The sequence below is a fragment of the Xenopus tropicalis genome, chromosome 1 (genome assembly GCF_000004195.4).
Source record: "Xenopus tropicalis strain Nigerian chromosome 1, UCB_Xtro_10.0, whole genome shotgun sequence".
NCBI classification, from domain to species: domain Eukaryota; kingdom Metazoa; phylum Chordata; class Amphibia; order Anura; family Pipidae; genus Xenopus; species Xenopus tropicalis.
The window spans coordinates 142,996,937-143,023,095 of NC_030677.2; the positions used below are offsets into that span (position 1 = coordinate 142,996,937).

The 26,159-nt window shown below is 42.3% G+C and overlaps 3 protein-coding genes across 5 annotated transcripts in view; 1 reads left to right on the forward strand and 2 right to left on the reverse strand.

The window, feature by feature from the left end:
• On the forward strand, positions 1–8,765 carry pip4p1 (phosphatidylinositol-4,5-bisphosphate 4-phosphatase 1). The gene is made up of 7 exons (NM_001130375.1): positions 1–217; positions 2,174–2,364; positions 2,464–2,570; positions 2,802–2,907; positions 3,868–3,920; positions 4,005–4,095; positions 4,755–8,765. The coding sequence occupies exons 1-7, from the start codon at positions 61–63 to the stop codon at positions 4,896–4,898; spliced, it is 849 nt and encodes a 282-aa protein (NP_001123847.1). The 5' UTR covers positions 1–60; the 3' UTR covers positions 4,899–8,765.
• osgep (O-sialoglycoprotein endopeptidase) overlaps positions 8,766–26,159 on the reverse strand; it is a 21,115-nt gene continuing 3,721 nt past the window's right edge. For 2 of the 3 annotated variants that reach the window (XM_012961998.3, XM_012961997.3), the window contains exons 5-12: positions 25,235–25,330; positions 22,644–22,693; positions 22,390–22,468; positions 12,007–12,072; positions 11,825–11,915; positions 9,844–9,919; positions 9,185–9,283; positions 8,766–9,062 (exon numbers count right to left, since the gene is read on the reverse strand). In XM_012961998.3, the coding sequence (XP_012817452.2) occupies positions 9,023–9,062; positions 9,185–9,283; positions 9,844–9,919; positions 11,825–11,915; positions 12,007–12,072; positions 22,390–22,468; positions 22,644–22,693; positions 25,235–25,330 (597 nt within the window). In that variant the 3' untranslated portion in view covers positions 8,766–9,022. 3 annotated transcript variants of the gene reach the window in all.
• On the reverse strand, positions 14,638–17,848 carry LOC116406738. Its single transcript, XM_031891506.1, has 2 exons — positions 15,201–17,848; positions 14,638–15,149 (listed from the first exon to the last, which is right to left on the reverse strand). The coding sequence occupies exons 1-2, from the start codon at positions 16,376–16,378 to the stop codon at positions 14,945–14,947; spliced, it is 1,383 nt and encodes a 460-aa protein (XP_031747366.1). The 5' UTR covers positions 16,379–17,848; the 3' UTR covers positions 14,638–14,944.

Sequence of the window (26,159 nt, forward strand, 5' to 3'; positions counted from 1 at the left end):
GCAGACAGGAGAAAGCAGCAGAAGAATCGGAGTCGCCGGTGCTCAGCGGGAGCGCTGGATATGGCGGATGGAGAGCGCTCCCCGCTTCTGTCGGACCTTGGTGATGGAGGAGGCATTGGAGCAGCGATGGGTCCCGGGGCCCCTTCCCCGGGGACTGTGCTCCCTACTGCTCCTCCGTATGGTGGCCCTGGCCCCACCTCTAATAACAAGCCGCAAGGTGGGTGCGCCGCCCAGTGATCATTTATTCATGAGACAGAGCCCTATGTTTGACTTAGCTTTATTACATATTTAGCAGGCGAGTCAGCCTTATTGGGGGCGGGGCTACAGCGTGTGGAATGTGATTGGAGGCCTGGGGATGTGGGTATAAGGCTACAGGGTAACCCTTTTGAAATAAAAAATAACAAAAGTGGTATAAAGGTGATACCTTTATTGGCTAACTAAGATAATCATAGCAAGCTTTCAGAACATTCTAGTTCCTTTTTCAAGCTGATTACCTCCGGCATAAGGCTACAGGAGCAGTAAATGTGCCTTACATAGGTGTCTGTGTACTGAATAGAGATAATAATGTATCAGCATTTTATCGGAAGTAGCGGGCTGCTGAGCCTGGCTGTGTGCTGTGGTTTTACAGAAATAATTTACATGTTCTAGAGGAAATATATCTGCTGCTAGGGCATTTTTTTTCGTTTAGGAATGATGTTTCTCTTACTCATAAAGTATCTGTTGTATTTGTGATTACATTAAAATTGTATTTTGTCAAATGAAAGATGCCATTCGGAGCAACTTTCCAGTACACATTCATTACTTAAAACCTATTCAAAGCAGGACCTCTGTCTGTTTCTACTCAGTGGCATGGCAGTTTTGACTTTTTAAACAATATAACAGAAGCCAGGAGCTTTACAAGCATGCATAGAAACTTGTATGGCCTACTTCTGATATATACTTTCATTAGGTAGCATACATCTGTTCATATATGGTGTAGGTACAGAAGGCTGTAAATTGCCTTCCAAACATGTTATTTGTAATGTATGAAAGGTTGTGTCCTGCAGAGTGTACCTTTAGAAAGACAGTCTCATCAGGCTCCAATACTTAGCTTATTCTGTGGACTAACCTGATCCTAAGGTGTGGGGTCCAAGAAGGTAGCTAAGGGGTTACAGATCTTAAGGTGGCCATACATGTTGAGATCCACTCATTTGGGGAGGTCGCCAAACGAGCGGACTTTTCTCCCAAAATGCCCACCTAAAGTGGGTGATATCTGGTAAATTCATTCGTTTGGACCTAGGTCAGTCATACAGGGCAATATTAACTGCAGTTCTCTGTCAGGTCTGCCTAGCTGCTGAGTGGCTAGCATCCTACCGTGCATAGAGCTGAGAGTCTTGGGCTTTACAGCATAGTGTTGGAAAGCAGTCACCAGGAACTTACCAAAGGCAACTTTTATTTTCAGCAACTCTGTAGAGAGGTGAATAATGCAATGATAAGCCACTTAGAGGTCTTTGGCATAGGGAACACTCTGTGCCACTGTCTGCTCACAGCTGGGCTTTTGGGTGATGAAATCTGAATTTTGAACCTCCTAAAACATGTCCTTGGCAGTGATCTGACAGAGACACTGTACTGTACATGCAACAAGGTGCAATGTGAAAAGTACTTTTTTTTCCCCACAATGTACAAAATTCTTTGTGCCATCTTTATGTCAGCACTGGGCTGCATTTGTCCCAGCAAAGCCCAGCCCAACAAACAGTTTTGAGACTAAGGGCACCTTAAGCAAGAGGCTTTTGACTGAAGGCTGCCTGAATACGGAAATATATTTTTAAATGCTTATCTTGCAGTGAACTTTGACCACTACTGATGGAAATAAAGATAGAGAAAGTCATTCTGTGTTATTTCATGTCAATATTTATTGTATGTATAAAGCTGAGTAAAAAGAACATGTTGGAGGGGAAATTACCATTGTGCATTGGCCTGGTTAGTTTTAGTGGCCATTTCAGGTTAAAAGATGGATTTTGTTTTGTATAGGGGAACATAATGCTGTATACATTTTTGTACTAAGTTCCTCCAATGTCTTGTTTGGCCAGTGCTTTCTATTTTATATACAACTTGGTTGTAGAATTTTACTTTTGTCATTTTACTTTGAATGTTCCGTCTGTTTATTTTGTAATCTTTTGTTTCCCCAATGCAGGTTTCCCAGAGTTCCCAGCTGCTCATGGTTCAGTTATTGCAGGAGAAGACCCTCCTCCATACTCCCCTTTGACAAGTCCAGAAAGCGGCTCTGCACCCATGATCACTTGCAGAGTCTGCCAGTCACTTATTAATGTGGAAGGAAAAATGCACCAACATGTGGTTAAGTGTGGGGTCTGCAATGAGGCTACGGTAAGGCAAACCAAGTGAACAGTTAACTGTGCAAAGGATAGATGATGTATTGAGACACAGAGACATAAATGGCTTGCTTAATTTTTTTGTCTTTTGCAGCCAATAAAAAATGCCCCTCAAGGAAAGAAATATGTTCGCTGCCCCTGCAACTGTCTTCTGATTTGTAAAGTGACTTCCCAGAGGATAGCTTGCCCCAGACCTTATTGGTAGGTACCAAGGAGCATGGGAAAGGGAAGAAGCTTTATGAAAGTCAAGATACAGACAATTTTGCTTCCAATGTCAAATTCCTTTGCAACCACTTGGAGCTTTTAATAAGTGTATATTGTAAAGTTGTTGTAGAATGACAATTTCTTTCAGTAGGTTAAATTTTTGTTTGGTGGTTGGGCATATAAATGCATATTGATAGGTAAGACTGTGTGCTACATTTTTTTTCACAGTAAGAGAATTATAAATCTTGGTCCTGTACACGCTGGTCCTCTGAGTCCGGAACCACAGCCAGTTGGTGTGAGAGTCATCTGTGGACATTGCAAGAACAATTTTCTGGTACTGTGGCCATTTATATATTTCTGAATTTAGTTAATTTAGTGTCAACTTTCCTTTGTCCATCCTCTGTTACCTGAGATCTGTTCACTAGATCAATAAATGGTTATATACGTACACTTGTATCCCTGATAGTGGAGCTAGATTGAAAGCCCTGTCTTATTTTGTAGATGTCCTTACAGCATCCAAAGTAGATGACTTTTCTGACAGATCCTCTATTATTGGTTGATTCTGCTGAAATGCTGTTTGGGTAACCAGAAGTATCACAAAGGGCAATGGAAATCCATTGTTAAAGGAACAGTAACACCAAAAAATAAAAGAGCTTTAAAGTAATAAAAATATAATGCACTGTTGCCCTGCACTGGTAAAACTGGTGTGTTTGCTACAGTAACACTACTATAATTTATATAATAAGCTGCTGTGTAGCCATGGGGGCAGCCATTCAAGCTGGAAAAAAGGAGAAAAGGCACAGGTTACATAGCAGATAACAGATAAGTTCTGTAGAATACAATAGTGTTTTATCTGTTATCTGCTATGTGCCTGTGCCTTTTCTCCTTTGAATGGCTGCCCCCATGGCTACATAGCAGCTTATTTATATAAATTATAGTAGACTTTCTGAAGTAAACACACAACTTTTACAAGTGCCGGGCAGCAGCACATTATATTTTAGTTAGTTTTATACACTTTCATTTTTTGGTGTTACTGTTCCTTTAAGACTTTACTGCAGCTAGCAGGTTTAGTCACATCAAACAGGTTTACACATAAATAAAGGCATGTTTGTAAAGCCTTTGCTTATATTGCTAAATTCCATGTAGATAATGCTAATAGTCCTATATCCTCTGTATGTTCCATATACATTCTTAGCTACCCTAAATCCATTTTGCAAGTTTAAAATAAGTTCTAAATGATTAAAACATTTTCCATTATCTGCATTAAAACAATATTTTTTTCTTTTTGTCTTAGTGGACAGAATTTACAGATCGAACCTTAGCTCGCTGCCCACACTGCCGTAAGGTGTAAGTATCTAGAAGGAGGTTGATTACCTGGAGCCATACTGGTTTAGCCCATGGGAAATTTTATCTTATTTGTTTCTTTTTCAGTTCATCAATTGGAATGCGGTATCCACGAAAGAGATGTTTCTGTTGTTTCTTGTTAGGAGTTTTGCTGGCTCTGGCTGCTGCAGGACTTGTTGTAAGTTTCTCCATTTCTTGCTTGTATGGGCAAAGCAATTTTTCTGCATTACAGAGATAATGCTTAAATGTAGGGGAAGTAATTTGTGTATCTAAAAGGAGAAATCAAGGCGAAAAGCAATGGATCTTTTTTTTTTTTTTTCAGCCAAACTGTTGCAAGAATAGTTCCATTAAAGCATAAATACAAACTGTTTTTAAACTAATTATTTCTAGTTAAGAATTCACTTTTATATGTGTTATGATAGTTAATAACTATCAACTCCCAGAAATGGCAAACTCTTTATTAAATTTAGATAGCAGAGTGATATTTTGATATTTGATATTTTATATATGATATTTGTATCATTAAAAGTGTGAACCCCATGTAATCTATGTGTGCAAGTGTAGAGCTATGTAATCATGTAAAACTTTTAGGGAATTGAGCTAGAAGGGACACAGGTTGCATTTGATTTAAATGCAATATTTTCATCCCACCAACATTTTTCAAACAATCTGACAATCTTAGTATAAAGCAAGGCCCCCATCATGCCCCAGCTCAGAAGGCAGCTTCAGTGGGTCTGTTTTTGAATTAAGAGATACTGTCCTAAATATGAATGTTGTTTTCTTGTGTACAGTCTCATTGTGTATGCACATAATCTAATATTTCATTCTATTTCTCAGGGGGGAACGTGGACTTTGGCATACAAATATGGTGGCATCTATGCCTCCTGGGCAATTGTGCTTCTCCTAGCTCTGGCATGTCTTGGTCGCGGTATCTACTGGGCTTGTATGCGAGTCAGTCACCCTGTCCAAAGCTTCTCATGAACATAAGACCTTCCTCATTCAGCTTCCCCAACATGGCAAGGATAACAAGTAATCGCTTGAAGGCACAGGATGGAGAGAGAGCACTTGCTCACAACAAGGGGGGTAAATCCTTGCTGCATTTTAAAGCAGTTATGATTATCGTTCCACAGTCCTAAACCACCCACGTCTCTGTTCTGTCCCACTACAGGGCTCTAGCGCCAAATGGTTTTCCTTGTATACACTACTGAAATTCTGAAGCTTGTAGAGACACTACAGCACCAGCTTGTAGAAATGAAAGTGTTTTGCTTTATGTAGCAAATCCCAGACATTGTTTACTTTAAGAAATCTCATATAGGGGAGTGTGAGTCTAAATTTAGTGAATTAATTCAAAATCAGAGCACCTACCTGTAAGGCTGACTTGCAGGCAGGTTGGCAAGATGAAAATTGTTTTTGTTTTTTTTTTAACCTTATTTTTTTTGGTTGAGATAAAGGCTTTGCTGTGGTGACTGTAAAAAGAAAGCCTTTCTTCTACAGCCTGACCAAGGGGAGACAGCACTCAAATTCCTTCTGACATAAGAGGGGCCTGTTTCTTGTTCCTGTTAGTAAAATAATTATCCCACCCTCTGAAAATGTATAGCAATGTGGTTCTGCATATAGGTGCTGCTGGAAAAGTGGTATAGCGATGTTTCTGACCAACCCCAAACTCAGATTCCTGTTGCATTTTAATTTTTGAGTGCAATGGTAATAACCCTAAAATGTACATTCCTTTAATCATATTAATGAAAGGCTGCATATTCCCGTGGATTGTTTTCCTTCTGTTTGCTATGTCTTGGACAATATACAGTAATGCCAACTTGCTCCTTGAACAGTGCCATGATTTTTTTTTTTAGTAAGCTCCCTGAATTAACCCCCCCCTCAGTCCTAGCACTTGCTGCTTTATTGCATAGTGACTGGCTAATTTGCAGACATAAAAGATGAGGTTCAGATCAACAATTTCAAATGAAATGGCTTGGTATACATTAAAATATCTACATATCTATCAGAAGGGAAGAGCCACAGAACCTCTACATGGAGATGCATTGTTGAAGTAGGAGGTTAATGTTGCTTTTGCTTAAATTGTGGGCGCTATCCATATTTATTGCAGCTTAAAAGATACCCAAATTAGTATGAACCAGTGATGTAACTATAGAGGAAGCAGATCCTGCGGTCACAGGGAAGGTCCCAGACTATAGGGTCTGGTTTCTGTAAATCTGTTACTCTCCTGCCTAAGACTTAGCAAAGGACATGAACGGGGTGGGGAGTGGGGGGGCCGGGTTGGGGAGCAGGAGAGTGGGCCATCAAAGAATTGTTTTGCAAGGGGGGCGGTGCCTTGTAGTTATGCTGCTAGTATGAACTAGGCACAAATAAGCTTCAGCAGAAAAACTGAGGCTTCAGTGTTGCTTTGTGTTTAACTGCCATCAAGTAGAAAAGCAGCACAGGTATAATATGGTTTACTGGTTATTTAGGTTACATACACAGAGGTGATTGTACCTTTATTTTGCTATTTTGTTTGTCCACTGTGTGGCCCATATAAGAGACCATCATTTTACAGAGATTTACAAGACAGAAAAATGTTGCATTTTAGGATTGGCGCTATCTTCACTTTGGCATCAATGATAAGATATTCTTCTGTCCAGTACATCTTACATAATAAATGGGGTGAATGTCCTATGAAGACATTCAAGCAGATTGGTGTTTTCTATATGTTGGGCTGGCCACCTTCATAATGTTTACAGCTGTTCTGTCAAGGTGTATGTGGCCCATGTAAGAATGGCCTGCATCTTGAACATGTGTCTTTGTATGTACATATACCCCTATTTTCCTTGGGCTTCTGTCAGCTCAATGTTATTGAAACTTAAAGCAGTTTGAACAAACTATAGGGGTGCATTTCAAGTTGCATCAGCTGTGGCTCAGCTTTTGTGAATAAACCTTCAGCTTGCGTGTGATCTGCAGCGGCTGCTGGGATTTTTATTTGGCCAGCAGCTGTAAAGGTGCATAAAAGCTTGTTTATTTATGGCTAGCTAAACATAGGCCACAGACATCACCAGGGAATACTGATGATCTTTTTCCATTGTCAGCAGAGAGAAGTGCTCAGTGGTTCACAGGAGCAGCCATTGCTTGAAAATGCTCAAGTCATTCTGTGTTTGAGTACAGTGAGCCATAAACTTCCCATTAGCAACAATGCCAGTAGGACATGAGCTTACTACATGTGTGATGTTTGTTCCTTATACCATTTAATACGAAGTATGCCTTTTGCTAGAGAGATGCTTCCAGAAAAGAATTAGTATTTAAATGTATATGGAGCATTTGTATGTGTACCAGTTGCTCACTAGGATGAGTTCATGTCAACACTATTATTTAACTGCAGGGAGCAAACTGGGTCCAACCTGTTTTTATGTGTATGCAGCTGTACAGAATTGCATTAGTTGTATATAATTGTTAATGAATTTTCTCCCAGATTGCTGGTGTGCCTCTTGCAAATTGTACTTTGGTTGTAGTGGATTATAAACTTTTTAAAATTTTTCTTGCCTCCAGCTTTCTTCCAGAATATTGGCAAAAACATTGTTCCTAGCCTCCTTTGTCGGTAAATATATAGTGCGGTACACACATAGCGCAGGCCCATGCCCCTTTTACAGATTCCATAGTGATCCTAATGAAGCCACTCAGAACAAATTTAGTGATTTGTGTGTATTTTGCTATCCGGGGAATCGAAAATAAAAGGGTAAAATAACACTAAAAAGAACTGTTGTTCAAGTTAACATTTAGCTTTTATAATGAACCTAGTCAAAATATACGACTGATTCTGAGAGTCATCACCTTCTCTGCCATATTTATTTCTCTGCATAAAGGGTGCACTCAGTTTATCAGCTTTAAAAGAAGCTTTTATATAAAATAGAATAACGTATCTATTAATCCTACAGTTTCCTATTCAGTGAAAAAATGGTTGGAAACATCCCAAGACTGGGCAGTGTTAAGTATTGTTGCTATGATATCAGAAGGGCAAGAGTCATCTGAGAGGGCCTCATTAATGGTCCTCTAGATTGTGATGGAAAGATATAGTTAATAATGTACCCTCTTGTAAAATATAAGGGTATTATAAGTCAACAAGGAGTTCCACCAGCATATTAACATTTTTATACAAGTCATGGAACTCAGAGGTGACTTCTAATAGCTTCATATTTTGGCACAGAGGTGCATTATTTATTATAGTACTTCGAGTTATAGTGAATGATGTGATAGAAATTGCATCACTAAGCACTGTTTATATGGATATAATTTACAAGATATTTATGGCTCTTGTGTATTATAATGGAATATGCACAATGGCAATGCGTTCTGGAAAGGTAGTTAGTAAATAATTTTGTAGGTAACATGGAGTGTCAGCAAACAGTTTACATTACAGCTCATTATTGTTTAATGCCTTGATGCCTAGGAGGAATGACCGATGAGTGGTGGGGGGTCATACACCCTACCCCAATAATATTATTGGTCATATTATTATCAGCTGTTGAATATCCTCACTGTCACCCAAATCAATATTCTTACCTCCTATCAAACCATTACAAACCCTTGCCTAGGATGTTAAGGGTTCAAGTAACAAAACTCATGATGTCAACTGTAACCAAAGGGACAGTACCCAGCAAGCTCCTGGTTATTTTTGCCAGGGTACCTAGCAGCAGAAATATCTCTGGCAGCAAAAGGGGTGATTCACATGCCACCTGGGTTGATAAAGTGTGATGATATGTGATTATAAACCGACAGACTGCCCTGTGTTACACAGATGGGAATACAATTCTATACATTTTTGATCAATGTGATGTAAATAAACAGTCTCATTCCAAACTTAAATTGTGTTCTTGTTTTAAAACTTTAATATAAACTTGGCCTGTGGAAAAACTCTGCTAAAGCAGTTTTTAGATATACTTTAAGTGTTTCTTGCTGTTCAGTGCAACACTATTAGAATGTGCTGTAGAACTCTACTAATCAGGTTGGTCCTTGAGAAGAGTAAGTTTGATTTTACACCTGAACAGAGTACATCACACAGAAGTGTTTTCTATCCAGTGATCTCCAGGTTAAGGGTGCTCTGAATCCTAGAGGGGAAAACCTTAATCTCTCCATGTCACTTCAACCTCATCAGTGCGGTACCTGTAGGGAAGAGAAGTATGATATAAGCACAGTGGTATTACATTCAGCACTACTGCAATCTGCTAGGAAATGACTGCAGTTAGAGCAATGCTGTGAAATAAGATGTCATTCAAATAAAAAACCTTTGGGTTATCCATGAATCCTGCAGATTGGTTACTTGTCCTGAGCGAAACATCTCCCATCCAGCTTGTGCAATCATAGCTCCATTATCTATGCAGAACCTACAAGATAAAAAAACACATGCTAAAATGGTTGACTAAGAAGCCTACAAGCCTTCATTAAGGAAAACTATACCATTGTTGGCAGCCTAGTTCGCTATAAAAATAGCAGGGACTTGTCTCCCAACAACAGTATATTTACTTTTAAATGAAAGAGTCCCCTGTTTAATAAGTTTTAGTGGGAAAAAGTGAGTGTTTAATGCTTTACAAAGAGACACTACCCTATGGCTCACTTACTAAGAATGCATAATTATCAGCACACTTTACCATGTTTTTTTTTTTAAACCTAAAATGCAAGTCTTCAAACTGCACATATGTGCAACTGCATGTGATTTAACTGCAATATTAAGTTAATAGGCACAGATGCAAAAGGAGAATTAGATACAGGAAAAAATACAAGTATGTTATGAAAGTCATTTTAATGGGTTCAATTCAGAGCCTATGTTTGAGCCTATCAATGCAAATAAGCCCCACATGTGTTCTATTTCTGTGACTTTTCTATAAAATAGTGATGAGGAAAAACCATGAAGTTTAGTTACTAAGATGGGGATAAGGGTACTTACCTTTCATCTGTTGCAAAAAGCTTAGCTCCACGTTCCTGACACATCACTCCCATCATTTCCTGTAAACGGACATTACCTGAAGAACACATTTTTTAAAAAAAGTGCTAGGAGTAATGACATTCAGCAGGGGATATTATATTTTCAAAGTGCACCCTTTCTGCATCCTACTGTTCTCATATGAACATTGCCAACCCCACTACAAATTCTCCATCTTGGTTGTTTTTATACTGTGCAACAGAAGTGGTGTCTCCTGGTTGAAAAGAGGGCTAAGTGCTTGGTGGACAGTTCTCAGTTTAGCTGGGAAAATAAAACACAGCTGCACATTATGTCTCAGGCTACTACAGCAGTACTGCTCGATACTATCCTTGTGTCATAATAAATAAATCCTGTGAAACTTATCCAGAGCATAGTCTGAAATCTAAAGCAGAAAGACAAATATGTGTAGCCTAAGGGCTGTCACAGACTAGTCGCATGCCGACTAATCTCCCCGAAATGCCATTCCACCGGCTAGAATGTAAATCGCCGGTGGGATGGCATACGTGGCGCAATTTGTCGCGCGGCAACTAATCTCCCCGTCTGTCACGGCCCTAAAGGAATACTGCAACCTTTGTTCAGTCTTTTTGTCATACTACGTCATATTGACTGATTAATGTTTGGGGTATGTTGTGTAGCTAAATGCTATGCAGTGCGAATGTACTATGAACACTAGTCCTACAGCTTGTAAGGGAAACAGACTTTGCTGCAATATGCAATCCACGGGAATAGCTATACTAGATAGTTTTGTCCAAATCGTTATACTTTCAAAACTGAATCAGCCATAAAAAGGAGATAACCCTCGCACAGAAGAGAAAACCTCTGCTACGTTCTGCCATGTTATATAGTTGCATGGTTAACTGTACATACATACATAGTTTTGCTTTTTTTCCTTAGTTATCTGAGTTGGGTGTACAGTTAAAGAGGGAGGGGCTTTTTTCCTGTTTCCTAGTGTCCTGCTTCCTACAGGTAGAAACTATGCCCCACAGTCCTTATGTCCCCTCACACAAGAGCTTTGGGGACACAGGGACTGTGGGTACATATCAAAGCTGCCTAATTTGTAGAATCTGACAAAGAAATGGATGGAGGACCAAGTGGCAGCTTTACACAGTTGCCTGGCTGATTCTCTGTGTTTGTGGGAAAGATCATAATTATAGCTTGTCTGGACACCTTAAAGGACATGTAAACCCCACACACAAAAATGTAATCAGTGAACAGCCTCTTTGAAATCTTTCAATACCTGCCACTCTGGTTGTCCAGAGGTTAATAGTAAGGCTGCAACATCCCCTTAATCACTTAGATTTGCTTCTCCTCCTGTAACCCACTCAGCCCCCTCCCTCAGGAATTTGCTTTGGCTGTTGGCTTGTGGGCATGCTCAGTTGTTCTAAGCTCAGATTACTAAACACGCCTTCCAGTCTAGCAGCCAGTGAAGAGATGGCATTGCTGGTTCCCATAGAAACTCAGCTCTAGCTGTCTGCTTCAATTTTTTTCTCCCAACCAACTCTCCTGAGCTCAGCTCAAACACACTTATAAGGAAGGTCACTCCTTCCAGTAGTCCCCTGTAGCTTCCAACTGAGTGGTGCAGCTCTTCCAGCTCTTCCTAGCAGTCTGGAACCTCAGTGAGGTCAGGAGTTGCTAGGTGGCCCCCACACAAGTGTCTAGGTGACCCCAAAGGGAATACCAAGGCAGGGGGTAGCCTCTGAGGCACCCTGCTCAGTGTAGGCCCCAGGACAAAACACCCAGGTGTTCAGGCTAATCCTGACAAGTTCTAGATGCAGGGAAAGACCTGCCCCTTATCCTAATTTCCTGACACTAATTGAGGGTATAGCTAGAAAGGGAAGGGATTTTCTTGTTTCCTCAGATCCTGCCTCCTACAGGTGGAAGCTATATCCCACAGTCCCTTGTATTTTAGTATGAATTCAAGAGGCCCCAGAAATATGTCACTTACATCCAACGCCTCCCACTATCAGCACTTCCTGTGACCCACAATGTGCCATGGCCCGCTCTGTAATTTCTACCAGCATAGAGAAAAGGGTCTCCTACAAAAAATGAACAACTGTTATGTACAGATATGCAACACATTGCCATAGCCAGAACGCAAAGCATTTGTCTGCAGTGTTGGGCTCTAACCTGTAGAGAGAAGCAGAGATCCTCAGGCGTACATTCTCCAGATGACAGCATCTTATGAGACATGTCCTAAAATGTAGTGAGAGAGTTTTAGTCCCAGTTTGCCCACAGAATAATACTAATAGCATACTGTATTAAGATCCTGCAGGAGGACAATATTTGTTAGCAGTTCAACTCTCAGCTTGTAGAGGGCCAGCCATTCACTATACCACATGTTTAGGTGCCATATTTGTCATAACACAACAATGTAATACAAAGGATTTCACAGAGCTCTTGGCTCGATGACCCTGTTAAACACTATTCTTATAACTCAGGTATGGGATCCATTATCCAAAAACCCCTTGTCCAGAAAGATACAGTATATGAAAAGACTGTTTCCCATAGAATTTTAAGCAAATAATTAAAATTTAAAAAAATACTTCCCTTTAACACTCCAATTCAATATACAGAGAGAGAGAGAGAGAGATGGCAAATGTCCTCTAATGTTTATATTTGTGGGTTTCCTGCATAGAACATTTAATTAAAAATACATGTGTGAGCACTTCCCAGTTCCATGATACAGCATACACAGGAGAGATAAGGAATCTCAGTAGAAGAACACGTGAGGGTTTGAGGCAGGGTCAGAAGCCAGGAAGGCTTGGACTAAAATATAATGAAGGTGCGGCACAGTTTAGCACTGGGTAACCCCAAGTGACTAAGCACTACTTCTCCCCACCCCTCTATTACCCCACTATCAGCACCGCACCCTTAAATAAATTGTTTAACATACAGAGTGTTGTAGACAGTAACTATGCAATGAATTGTGCTTTCTGTGTAAATTCCAAGAAACCACTCTGTGTACAGACAGTTCAATAGGGGTTAAATATTTCAGGACTCACCCTTTAAGACAAGATTTTTGGAATGATCTTTAAAATTAAAAAGTGAAGCTGCTGTAGTTTTATAGAGGCTAATCTTCTTAAAGGCAGTGTGGTTTGTAGTGCTTCAGGGAAGGACTATTTTGTTTATTTCATAAATACTATTAATGCCCATGGTGATCCCCCCACCGTACCTGTGAAAATCTAGTCCTTCCTACAGGTGCATTCAAATATCAAATTTAATAAAATCCTAAAACTGGTTGTGAAAGCAACTCAAAAAAACAACCCAACACTGCCATCCAGTGTTACATTAGGTAACAGCACTGCATCTTTGCAGTCCCACTTCTGAATGATAGGAGTTTTGAACCCTCGGAATTGCCCTAATAACTAACTCTCCATGTCTTCATGATGTGAGTCTTGCAAAGGGTGATTAAGTTGCCACTGAAACAAAATATTTATTTGGGATTCCTATGTCCTTTACTGCATTAAAGCCCTACTTCAGAAAGTCCAACTAGTATTTTAAACATTCTCTGTAAAGGAGAATATTCCATTTGTATCTTTAAATTTCAGTTGTAATACAACCCATCATTGGTGTCCACGCTTGTTAATATATGTACTTCCAGAGCCCACATAAGGTAAGGTATATCTCAACCCCAATTAGATACGTCCATATACATTGTATAAAGTTTCAGAATTATTCCATAGTTCTATAAATGAAAAAACAAGGGCAGCAGCAAAAGTATAAAAACTATAATCGCATAGGTTAAAAAACAGAGGCAGGTTTTTGTCATATATTTGGGGGCGTAATAATGGTTTTAATTATTTTTTTTTTTTTTTTTTAATCTTACTATCAATTGTTAGTATTGTGACAAAATTCCTTATCTCACTGTAAAGTGTTACAGAGGATGTAAACCCACACAGAAAATAATACACATTTTCTGGAAAATCAATCTCCTGCTTGTAATTATGAGGCCACAATGATACAAATGTAACCAGTGCAGTAACAAACCGCCTTTTACAAAACTTCAATAGTTAGGATAATAAAAGAAGATACCTAAGTGTATTTGTAACCAACCTCCTTCATGAAAATTAATTGTGCTAATTAACAACAGACTAAACTCCATATGTAATGAAAGCCAGAAATTTTGCAAAAGTGCAGTAACCCATTGCAACCGAGGGTAGCATAATAGGTCTTAAAGGTGTAGTTGCCCATAGCAAGCAATCAGATCTTTGCTTTTGTTTTCTAACTTGTAGGTGACCATTCAAATGTAATTGCTGATTGGTTGCTATGGGCAGCATCACCTGTGATGACGGTCTCAAATGTAAATATATACGCCCCTTAGTGTGTTATAAAATGGCCTATTCTTCAACAGGTCTTGATTTTTAAAAATAATTTTTTAATTATTTTCCTGCCTATTCCCAACTTTCAAATAGGGATTACAGACCCTGGCAGACAGAAAACTATTACTGAGTTATTATTGTTGTTTGCTATTATCTTTCTATTTAGACCTCTGCTATTTATATTCCAGTTTCACATTCACTTGAAGTAGAAGAAAATTTAATCTCCTGAGCATTCATCTTCTGCAGTGCCTGACCAGGGTACATTTACTATGAACAGAGGTTCAAGTAATGAAGTGGTAAGAAGTGGAAAAAGGAAATTTTGTGATACTCACCGTTAAATCCTTTTCTCTCAGGGTGTCTGTGGGACACAGGGACCATGGGGTATAGAAGGTACCAGCAGGAGGCAGGACACTAGAAGAGGAAGAAGAGAACTAACCCCTCCTCCCTGCTGCTATACCCCCCAGTACTTCCTGCCTTCACCAGTTTTGTCACAAAGAACCACAAGGTAACAGTCAACTTGAAAACTATGTACATGTAGGCAGAAGGAAGTTCAGAAGGTTTATCCGCTTCCAGGGGGGGAAGCCCTGTGTCCCACAGACACCCTGAGAGAAAAGGATTTAACGGTGAGTATCACAAAATTTCCTTTTCTCTAACAGGTGTCTGTGGGACACAGGGACCATGGGGACATACCAAAGCTGTCCCTTGCTCTCAGGGTGGGAGAAGCGGATAGTAGGTCAATAGGAGGACTAATTTATTGCCGCCTGGAGCACTTTTCTACCGAAGTGCGCGTCAGATGCTGCGAAGATCTCGAATTGGTAGAATTTGGTGAAAGAGTGAATGGAGGACCAAGTGGCGGCCCTACAGACCTGATCGGCTGAAGCTCTGTTTCTGAAGGCCCAGGAAGATCCTATGCCCCGGGTAGAATGAGCTGTGATGTGAATGGGAGGAGATTTTCCGCGGGCGATGTATGCTCTGCGTATGGTCTCCCGGATCCAGCGAGATATGGTGGTCTTGGATGCCTGGTGTCCTTTCCGATGGCCGGAATGGAGGACGAATAGAGAGGTTGTGGCTCGAAAGTCTCGGGTGCGATGTAGGTAGAATTTAAGGGCCCTCACTGGGTCGAGGGAGTGTAGCGCTACCTCCTTGGGTGATGCCGGATTAGGACAGAATGATGGAACGGTGATATCTTGGTTGATGTGGAAGGCCGAGACCACCTTAGGGACATAGGATGGAATGGTCCGTAGTACTGCTCGATCCTCGTGGAATATAAGGTATGGAGGTTGACTGGACAGTGCGCTGATCTCTGACACCCTGCGAGCTGAGGCGATGGCCAGAAGGAATACGGTCTTCCAGGATAGCCAGGCTAGGGGAATGGTGGCTAGCGGCTCGAATGGAGGAGTTTGTAGGGTAGAAAGGACCAGATTGAGATCCCATGGGGGCAGAGGTTCCCGGAAGGGAGGGCAAATGTGTGCTACCCCTTGGATGAATGTGGAGACGTCGGGTAGGATGGCTAGACGTTGTTGGAAGAGCACAGAGAGTGCGGAGATCTGAGATTTGAGGGAGCCTAGCGACAGACCTTTGTCCAGACCTGATTGTAGGAAGGACAGGAGGCGAGGGACCGATAGGTCCTGAAAAGAGTGGCCAGTGTTTTCGCACCAGTCTCTGTAGGTCTTCCATACTCGGTGGTAGGTCTTGGAAGAGACGGGTTTTCTGGCTGCCATCATGGTGCGTATGACGTCACGGGAGAATCCTTTACGTCTGAGGACTATCGACTCAATCTCCACGCCGTCAAATTCAGGAAGGCTGGATTGGGATGAAGGATTGGTCCCTGAGCGAGTAGATCGGGGGTCTGAGGTAGCGGCCACGGTTCTGATCTGCTGAGAGCCATCAGTTCGGTGAACCATGCTCTTCTGGGCCAATGAGGAGCTATCAGGATGACTGTGCATCGCTCTGATCTGATCTTTCTGATGACCCTTGGAAGAAGAGGGAGAGGCGGAAAGGCATATGCGAGATCGAAGTCCCACGTAGTCGTTAGGGCGTCTGCTGCCAACGCTAGGGGGTCTCGGCATCTGGACATGAATTGTGTCACCTTGCGGTTGTGACGGGAGGCCATGAGGTCCACCTCTGGAAGGCCCCAGCGATCTACGATGTCTTGGAATATTCCGGGGTTCAGAGCCCATTCCCCTGGATCGATCCGTTGTCGGCTGAGGTAGTCGGCTTGCCAGTTTTCGAGGCCGGGAATGTAGATGGCAGAGAGGCGGACTTCCCTCGCTTCTGCCCACGTTAGAATGCGGCTGACCTCTTTGAGGGCCTGTCGACTCCTCGTGCCCCCTTGGTGATTGAGGTAAGCGACGGTGGTGGCGTTGTCCGATTGGACCTTGATGTCGCGCCCTGTGAGTTGGTTCTGCCAATGGTAGAGAGCTAGGCGTACCGCCCTGATTTCCAAGATATTGATCGGAAGGCGGGCTTCCGCAGCCGTCCAGGTTCCCTGTGCGGTAAGGTGTCCCAGGACTGCGCCCCAGCCTTGGAGACTGGCATCCGTGGTAAGGATGAGCCACTGGGGTTCATGTAGGGAGCGTCATTTTTCCAGGTGGGCTTGGTTGAGCCACCAGGTCAGGGCCACTCTCGTCTTGGGCAGAATGTTGATCGGCTGGGAAAGAGAGCTGCGGTTCCATTGATCCAGGATGTTCCATTGTAGGGCCCTTAGGTGGAATTGGGCAAAGGGAACTGCTTCTATGGAGGACACCAGTGACCCCAGCACCTGCATGGCCAGGCGGACAGAGGGTTGGGGGTTGCGTAGGAGCTGACGGACAAGGCTCTGGATCCTGGCAATCTTCTCCAGTGGGAGAAACACTCTCTGCTGCGCCGTGTCGAATACCATGCCTAGGAAGGGCATGCGTTGGGAAGGTGTTAGTCTGGACTTTGCCGTGTTGATCCTCCATCCCAGGACGGTGAGGGAATGCATGACCAGGGAGAGTTGGGATGTGGCTGCTGGTAAGGAGGGGGCCTTGAGAAGTAGGTCGTCCAAGTATGGTGTGATGGAGACCCCTCGTGACCTCAGTGAGGCTGCGGCCGCCGACATGATCTTGGTAAATATCCGGGGGGCCGAGGTGAGGCCGAAGGGGAGTGCGGTGAACTGGAAGTGTTGGTTTTTGAGTGCAAACCGCAAGAACTTCCAATGGGGAGGGAAAATTGGCACGTGTAGGTAGGCATCTTTTATGTCCAGGGCCACCAGGAACTCGTTTGGATTCATGGCTGAGATGACTGACCGGAGAGACTCCATCTTGAAGCGAGAGAAACGAATAAGGGCGTTGAGGTGCTTCAGGTCTAGGACGGGCCGAAAGGATCCGTCCTTCTTTGGAACGATAAAGAGGTTGGAGTAGAAACCTTGATATTTTTCTCCCGAAGGGACGGGAACGATCACTCTTTCGTCCAGCAGGTCCTGGATGACGGAGAGGAAGGCGTTGCGTTTGTTTGAATCCGGAGGGAGTCTTGACATGAAAAAACGGTTTGGAGGTCTGGACACAAACTCGAGCCGATAACCTGAGGAGATTATGTCGTGTACCCAGGGGTCGGCAGTGAGGCGAAGCCACTCGTCTCGGAATAGGCGAAGTCTGCCTCCCACCGGGGTGTTGTCCTGTGGGAGGTAGTCATGCTGTGGTGGACCTGTCGGAGGGCTTGCCGCGAGGTTTCTTATTTTGCCAGGAAAATTTGGGACGGCCTTGGAATCTAGGCTTGTTGGAGGACTGAGATTGGAAGTCCCTGGATGATGATGCAGATGATGGCCTGGATGGCCTTCCCCGAAAAAAGCGTCCTCGACGAAAGGAGGTACGGTTCTTTGGCTGTGGGAGTAGTGTGCTCTTTCCCCCGGTAGCCTGGCTGATGATTTTGTCCAGCTCAGGGCCGAACAGGAGCTTGCCCTTGAAGGGAATGGAAGTTAGGGACTTTTTGGAAGAGAGGTCGGCCGACCACAGTTTAAGCCATAGGGAACGACGTGCCGCTACCGAGAGAGCTGAGGTGCGGCTAATGGCTTGAGCCGCATCCAGAGATGCTTCGCAGAGGTACTCGTTGGCGTCCTTGATTTGGGATGCTAGGGTCGCCAATTCCTGTCTGGGGGCGCCAGAATTGATTCCCTCGATAAGGGAGTCGGACCAGGTCTGGATGGCCCGAGATACCCATGCTGATGCCAGGACCGGTCTTAGACTTTCTCCGGCCGCTGTGAACGCGGCTCTGAGGAAGCCTTCCGTCTTTTTGTCCATGGAGTCCTTGAATGAGGAAGCATCGGGGACCGGAAGGGCAGTGTTCTTGGAAAGGCGCGAGACAGGTGCATCGACTGAAGGTGGCGTGGACCACTTGTGAAGAGATTCTTGTGGAAATGGGTAGGAGCGCTGGAACCTCCTATTGGCTTGAAAGCGCTTCTCAGGTTGATCCCATTCCAATTGAATAATGTTGTCTAGCTGTTCATGAGTAGGAAACATGGATAGTAGCTTTTTCTGGCGTTTGAAAAGTGATTGTGCTGAAGTCTGAGACTCTGGAGTCTTGAGATCTAGACAGGAGATGACTGCCGCGATGAGAGAGTCTACAGCTTCTGACGGAGATCTGGAAGGTTCTTCGGCGTCAGCAGGGTCATCGTCATCGGATATTTCGCCCTCACTTAGTGATGGTCCGTCCCAGTCGGCTGAAGGTTGAGGTGATTCGGAGTCACTGTAGTCCTCAGTGTGTATGGGGACATGGCGTTTAAGGGGCCTTGGACGAGGGTCTGAGTCTTCTCGATCCAGCTTATCCAGGAGCTTGTCCAGACATGCGGCTAGTTTGGGGATGCCCGTGGAGAGAGAGACTGCCCAGGACGGAGGATCCTGGATAGGCGCCACAGTAGGTGTCTGTGCTGTTTGGGTCTCTGCGGGAGTAGGCTCATCCCCGGGTTCTGCAGCTTGGACAGGTGGAGTAGGGTCCTGGGCCTGGGAAGCAGGTTCAGCCGTAGTTTTGGAGCAGGAGGAGCATAATGGTTCCTTTCTGCCGGAAGGTAGGCGTTTACAGCACCTGGCGCAGGCCAGGAATTTTACCTTGGAGGAGCTGGAAGCCCCTCTGGAAAAGGGACCCCCTGAATTGCCCTCTGCCATAGTACCGGAGTTAGTGCAGGAAGGAAAAGTTAATGCAGAACAGAACAAGTAGCGTGGTACTGTGCGGTAAAATAGTACAATCGCAGTATGAGTGCTGTGCCGAAAAGGTGTCAGTACAAGTCAGTAATAACAACCCGTGTCTGAGTATTGCAATGCAGAGCTAATGCAGAGAGCTAGTACGGAGCTAGTACAGAGAGCTAGTACAGAGCTAGTATGCAGTGCCAGTACAGGTCTAGTACATGGTGTCAGTACATGCCAGTGAAAACAAACCCCTTGATATTATGAGAAAAATGAAGTATGAGTATCATGTGAGAGGAGTGTTCAATGCTGAGAATGCATAGCCAGCAAGACAGAGACATAAAGAATGCACACGCACACACAGCCCCAATGACTGCCCAACCCCCTCTATGCCTTTCTCCCTCTAGCCAGCGCCTAACTCCTGCAATAGAGGAAAATAAGAGGGTAAACCGTGGTCCCTGTGATCCCCTACTGCCAGAGCCTCTGCCGAGAATTGCCCCTTTTTTCTTGCTCTGTTCAGGATGGAGAGCGAGATTGCCGTGTGGTCTGAAGAGGAGAGAGAGAGCGCAGTGTAGGAGAAGCGCGCGAAGAGTGGCGCGAAGATTACTGACGTCGCGCCGAGCAGGAAGTGGAACGCATAGGTGGAACGCATGGTGGAACGCATGGTGGAACGCATGGCGAACGCAAGGGAATCGAAGGGACAGAGGAGCCGCATTGATGGATGGTAAGAGGAGAGCAGGGCTGGAGGCAGAGGCAGGGAATAGGCAGGCAGTACTGATTAAGGGGGATCTGGGGAGCGGTTTAAGTAAGGATTGTGTTGGGAGCATGGCTACAATGGAGAAGGCAGAGTAGTACAAAAAAAGGGGGGGGGGTTGGTCGGGCTGGGTAGCCTGCAGGGAGCAGGGCTACTGAGTTAGAGGCAGTTTTAAGCCGGGCCATGGCACTGGGAAGCGCTGGGCAGCTTCTGCACTCTGTGTTCAGAGGCAGGGTATCTGCAGGGCTAGTTTTTTTGTAAAAACTTACGTGCCCCAGCGTCCGTTACTTTTCCCACGTAGGGGGAAGCCTGAAAAGAGTGTCTCCTGTTGGAGATCTCTAGGACAACCCCTGTTGCCAGATGAGTCTGGCCGAAGAAATACTTGAAGAGTGAGGTGATGATCCTGTCTCCTTGTGGGACACTAGAAAAAAACTGGTGAAGGCAGGAAGTACTGGGGGGTATAGCAGCAGGGAGGAGGGGTTAGTTCTCTTCTTCCTCTTCTAGTGTCCTGCCTCCTGCTGGTACCTTCTATACCCCATGGTCCCTGTGTCCCACAGACACCTGTTAGAGAAAGTCATTTAGAACCCATACTCAATGCTCTTGCAGCAAGCAGTGATAACAAATGTAAGGAAGTCCTGTACTCTCTCCACCTCTTGTATCAGTTATTGATTGCTTTACATGTTACTCTGTATGTCCAATGTATGAAACCCACTTATTGTACAGCGCTGCGGAATATGTTAGCGCCTTATGAATAAATGTTAATGATAATAATACTCCCAGTACAGCAAATTGCACTGTGCAATAATAATCACTGCAAAGGTGCATTTTGGACAAAAAAACAAGAAGAGTTGTGCCACCTTGCTCTCTAGTGTGCTCAAATGTGATGGTAGATTACACAAAGCTATTATTCCTAAAGGGCCTTTCACCCAATGAATACTCTGTGTACTAGTAACAACAACACAAACACAGGTGTGAGCAACAGAACAATTAGAGTAGAGTAGAGATACTGTGGTAGCGTTATCAACATATCCTTTTTGTAGGAAAACAGGTCTGCAAAGCCAAATAGGTGGTTTTCCATGTTTACTTTAGGAAATTTTAGCCTGTGAGTTTGCAGGTTGATTATCTGAATGTGACACATACTTGGTAACTTGGTATACTGCCACTGTTAAGCAAAATACCAAGAAAGGTTAGAAACAGGTGCATTTAACCTGTTTAGTACCAAATTTTGCCCAATTTATTTTGTGCTACCTACTTTGTAATTTGTATTTGCATGTTTGTTTAAAACTCACAGGACGTTATTGCACTTTTGATTTTGATGTAGGACTCTAGAAATGTAGCTCCAGCCTTGAAAGTTATTTAAAGGATTAACTAACAGCATTGTTCTGTTAACACTAACACTGTGTGTGATTTAAACTCCCTTTGCAGGTGTCCCAAAGACAACTGAGAGTGACTTAGTAGATAACTGAGAATGGGATTTGTGGGTCACTGAATACAGCCACCTGAGGAACAATGCTCTGACCTGCAAACTGATCAAGTGATAAAACCAGATGTTCAGATATGACATCCAATACAGCTATATGTCGAAATACACAGCACAATACAAACAACCCTGCAAATACAAATATAGTGATCCCTTGGCATCTTCAGGCTGAGAAAGTGCCAGTACTAATACCATTGAAGTATGAATGGAAGTTTGCAGGGAAGGTTTTTTTGAGCTTCTGTACAAGCTAAAATAAGCTGGTGGAAAAACAAAGCTTGTGACATCATTAGTGTACCATTAAAACAACAAAAGGCAGATTTTTATCATAATGGGCTAAACTCCACGGGAGTTGGATTGATAGAATGCATCCTACAAGTTGGATGTAGTTGCATGGGTTAAAATATAAAGGAACTGATACAAAAATCTGATGTGTAAACGTCATCCAACACAACATGCTTGTTGGAAGAGAGCGTTGTTTGATGCATCTTCATCCAAAGAGGTACAATTTTACTCTTTTTCTCATTTAAATACATTGATTGTCAGATGGAGATGCAGGAACAAAACACTCCATCCCACTTTATCTGATCTGACTTTACATTACAGCTGTGAAGATCAGATTTTATAGGATCAGATAAAATCTATCCCACAAAATCTGATCAAAACCTTCTGTGGAGTTAAGGCTATAGTCTACAAGTACAGAGCAGAGGGCAGACTGAGCAAGTGTTAAAGCTGTTGGGTATTTTTTCTAGATTTTAGCTGTCCATGTTCTTCTTTATATTCACAGCATTCACACACACTGCCCATTTTTCTTACTCCTACCTCAATGTAGGAAAGAATTCCAGAGAATGACACGTCCATCCCTTTCACTGTATATGGCAATTCCACAAACTTCTTCCCTCTGGCAGGGAGACCAAAACAGACATCTAAGAATACAAAAATCTTCTGCACATAACCATAACTTCAGATAGAGTAAGATTACAAGCATTGAGCTGGGGATCTAGCTAATATAATGTGACTACATGGTATACAATTAGCATCACAAAGGATAAACTGAAATATTTGATAATACTCACTTCTTTGCCATCTGTTCAATATTATAACCAGGACTGGGGTCATTGGATATCTGAAAAACAAAATGATAAAATATTTTTTTTGAAATTCATTTTAGACTTTTCTGTTAGTTGCAGACTTCCTAATAAAGTTCTACAGCTTCAGAAAAGAGGATGCAAAGAGAAGTATCACTTGACTGGCTCTCATCAGGCTGCAGTGGATTACATAATTTTATCTTAGCATGTCCTGATGCTAAGATAAGTCCTTGGTCCTTTGCTTTTTAACTTGTTTATTAATGACCTGGAGGTGGGCATAGAGAGTACTGTTTCTATTTTTGCTGATGACACTGAATTGTGCAAAACTTTAAGTTCCATGCAGGATGCTGCCGCTTTGCAGAGCGATTTGACAAAATTGGAAAACTGGGCAGCAAACTGGAAAATGAGGTTCAATGTTGACAAGTGCAAAGTTATGCACTTTGGTAGGAATAATATAAATGCGAACTATCTACTGAATGGTAGTGTGTTGGGGGTTTCCTTAATGGAGAAGGATCTAGGGGTTTTTGTAGATCACAAGTTGTCCAATTCCAGGCAGTGTCATTCTGTGGCTACTACAGCAAATAAAGTGCTGTCTTGTATAAAAAAGGGCATTGACTCAAGGGATGAGAACATATTTTTGCCGCTTTATAGGTCCCTGGTAAGGCCTCTCCTTGAGTATGCAGTGCAGTTTTGGGCTCCAGTCCTTAAGAAGGATATTAATGAGCTGGAGAGAGTGCAGAGACGTGCAACTAAACTGGTAAAGGGGATGGAAGATTTAAGCTATGAGGTTAGACTGTCGAGGTTGGGGTTGTTTTCTCTGGAAAAGAGGCGCTTGCGAGGGGACATGATTACTCTGTACAAGTACATTAGAGGGGATTATAGGCAGTTGGGGGATGTTCTTTTTTCCCATAAAAACAATCAGCGCACCAGAGGTCACCCCTATAGATTAGAGGAACAGAGCTTCCATTTGAAGCAGCGTAGGTGGTTTTTCATGGTGAGGGCAGTGGAATGCCCTTCCTAGTGATGTGGTAATGGCAGACTCTGTTAATGCCTTTAAGAGGGGCCTGGGTGAGTTTTTGAACAAGCAGAATATCCAAGGCTATTGTGATACTAATATCTACAGTTAGTATTACTGGTTTTATATATATAGTTTATGTATGTGAGTGTATAGATTGGTTAGTATAGGTTGTGTGCTGGGTTTACTCGGATGGGTTGAACTTGATGGACAATGGTCTTTTTTCAACCCTATGTAACTATGTAACTATGGTCTTTGCATGTAGTGTTGCAATTTTATTTATCTCTGCAACCCTTGCAAGTCATTATTAAGTATATGGGCCGACTGTCCTACAACTTCATGACTTTTCCACAATGACAGTAACAGTAAACGTCTTTGTTGACTTGAATAGGACTGCTGAACTTGTGATTTGCCAGTGGCGTAAAAAAAATGTGTTTTGTTATTTCTTGACAGGCCAAACAGACATATTAAAATTGCTGCAAGTTTCTTGAATTCTTGAATGCAAGTGTGGGAGAAGGTAAATAAACTTCCTGGATAATGGACTTTTTCTATATGTAAGCTAGAGATAGACACTACAAAGGGGTTAAATGAAAGAATTGTTTAAACAGAGTTCATTATATCTATCTAACTTATGCTAGAGGGGAAGGTAGTAAGGGTAAAAACAATGGTCTGTTAGTACTTCATAATAATAAAAAAAATTGGATTTTTTAAATAAAAAGAATCAGGAAAATAGATTTTCATTACAATGTATTTATTTTGTCCATTTTGACAAAGGGGGTCAATCAATGTATAAAACCCCTTTAAATAATCTGTTTTTGGTTGAGGTTGAGGAATTACTTAATTTTCTGATGAACTACAGCCTGTGCACCTGGATCCCATGTTCCAAATTGTTGAGGAAATATATACATCCGGTTATATATGGTTCAATATTTTTTACTGATTTATAGTTAATAACAAATAGAAAATAGCAAACATTCCACCACAGATAATACAATGTACAATATACATATGATCATCATATAGTTTATTGTGTAATCTGATTATACAGGACATGGGCTAAGGTTGGTGGTGCAGTAAAATCACATGAAATATAAAAAGAACGATAAAAAGGAAAGAAGTAGGGGAGAAAAAGAAACAACAAAACAAAAAATCTGTAACATAAAAGCTACACTGGATACAATATAATACTTTACAATTTAAAGCAGAGGTGGCCAATACGTCGATCGCGGTCTACCAGTAGATCTCCGGTGGATTGCGATCAGACCCGGAATGCGGAAGTGCTGTGTGAATGCGTACATACGCCGTGTCGTGTACGTACCGCATTCACGCCGCACCTCTGGCCACACCTGATGTAGAGCCTCTGGAACTGCAGCATTTACTAGCTGTTCAGGGTAGCTGAGAGTAGTATTTCAACAATATCTAGAGGACCTCCAGGTAAAATGTTCTGTGTCATAAACTGACCATTTACAGAACCCATCTATATTAATTATTATTACCAAATAGAAATATTGAGGACAACTACACAAACAAATGTCTGCTCGAAGAAGCCTAGATTGTCACTCACCTTTAACACTCTGGCAAAGCGGTCCAAACAGTTTCCTACAGCAATATCTATAGTTTCCCCAAATATTCGATAGCTTCGCTCTGAATATGCAATAACCTGTGTTAAAAAAACATTATCCAAATCGTGGATTTTTCAAAACATTTTCAATTATATATTTCTCATTTGTGCTTAGAGGACAAATCAAATATAAAATAAATTATTAGACACTAGGGATGCACCGATACTGTCAAGGTTCTGCCTTTTTCAGCAGGATTCGGCCGAATCCATGCCTCTGGCCGAACTGAATCCAAATCCTTAAAATCATGTGATTTTTTGTTATATAAACATGAAGTTGAAAATGTTTGCGCGCAGTTCTCTTTACCCCTTCCGTAGCCTAATTTGCATATTCAAATTAGGATTCAGATTTGGTTCGTTATTCGCAGTGTATTTTATTATACCCTAAAATATTTCCCATGTTGTTGTTTGTAAATGTAAACTGTGCAATTTGCTGATGCCCAATCTTTTTTTCTGTCGAAAATATTTACAAATACTTGTTTTTCACTGACACTGACTTCAGTATTTTGATAGAATGCAAGAATGTTCTAACTAGATATAAGGTAGGTGAACATTTAGGTGAAATAAATCTCTGGAAATCATAAAATGCATTAAAGGGATAGTTCATCTTTAAATTAACTTTTAATATGTTATAGAATGTCAAATTCTTAGCAACTTTTTACTTGGTCTTCATTTGTTATAGTTTGTGAATTCTTTGCCTTCTTCTTCTGACTCTTCAAAGCTTTCAGATGGGGGTCACTGACCCCCCATCTGCCAAAAAACTACTGCTGTGCAAGGCTAAAATGTTATTGTTATTGTCATTTTTTATTCAGGCCCTCTCCTATTGATATTTTAGTGTCCCATTCAAACCACTGCTTCCTTGAAGGGTAAT

Coding starts and splice junctions, on each gene's coding strand:
- pip4p1 (NM_001130375.1), top strand. CDS start 61: ATGGCGGATGGAGAGCGCTCCCCGCTTCTGTCGGACCTTGGTGATGGA. Junction 2,365..2,463: donor GGGTCTGCAATGAGGCTACG/GTAAGGCAAACC, acceptor TGTCTTTTGCAG/CCAATAAAAAATGCCCCTCA. Junction 4,096..4,754: donor TGGCTGCTGCAGGACTTGTT/GTAAGTTTCTCC, acceptor TCTATTTCTCAG/GGGGGAACGTGGACTTTGGC.
- LOC116406738 (XM_031891506.1), bottom strand. CDS start 16,378: ATGGGCTCTGAACCCCGGAATATTCCAAGACATCGTAGATCGCTGGGG. Junction 15,150..15,200: donor CAGGCATCCAAGACCACCAT/ATCTCGCTGGAT, acceptor CGCCCGCGGAAA/ATCTCCTCCCATTCACATCA.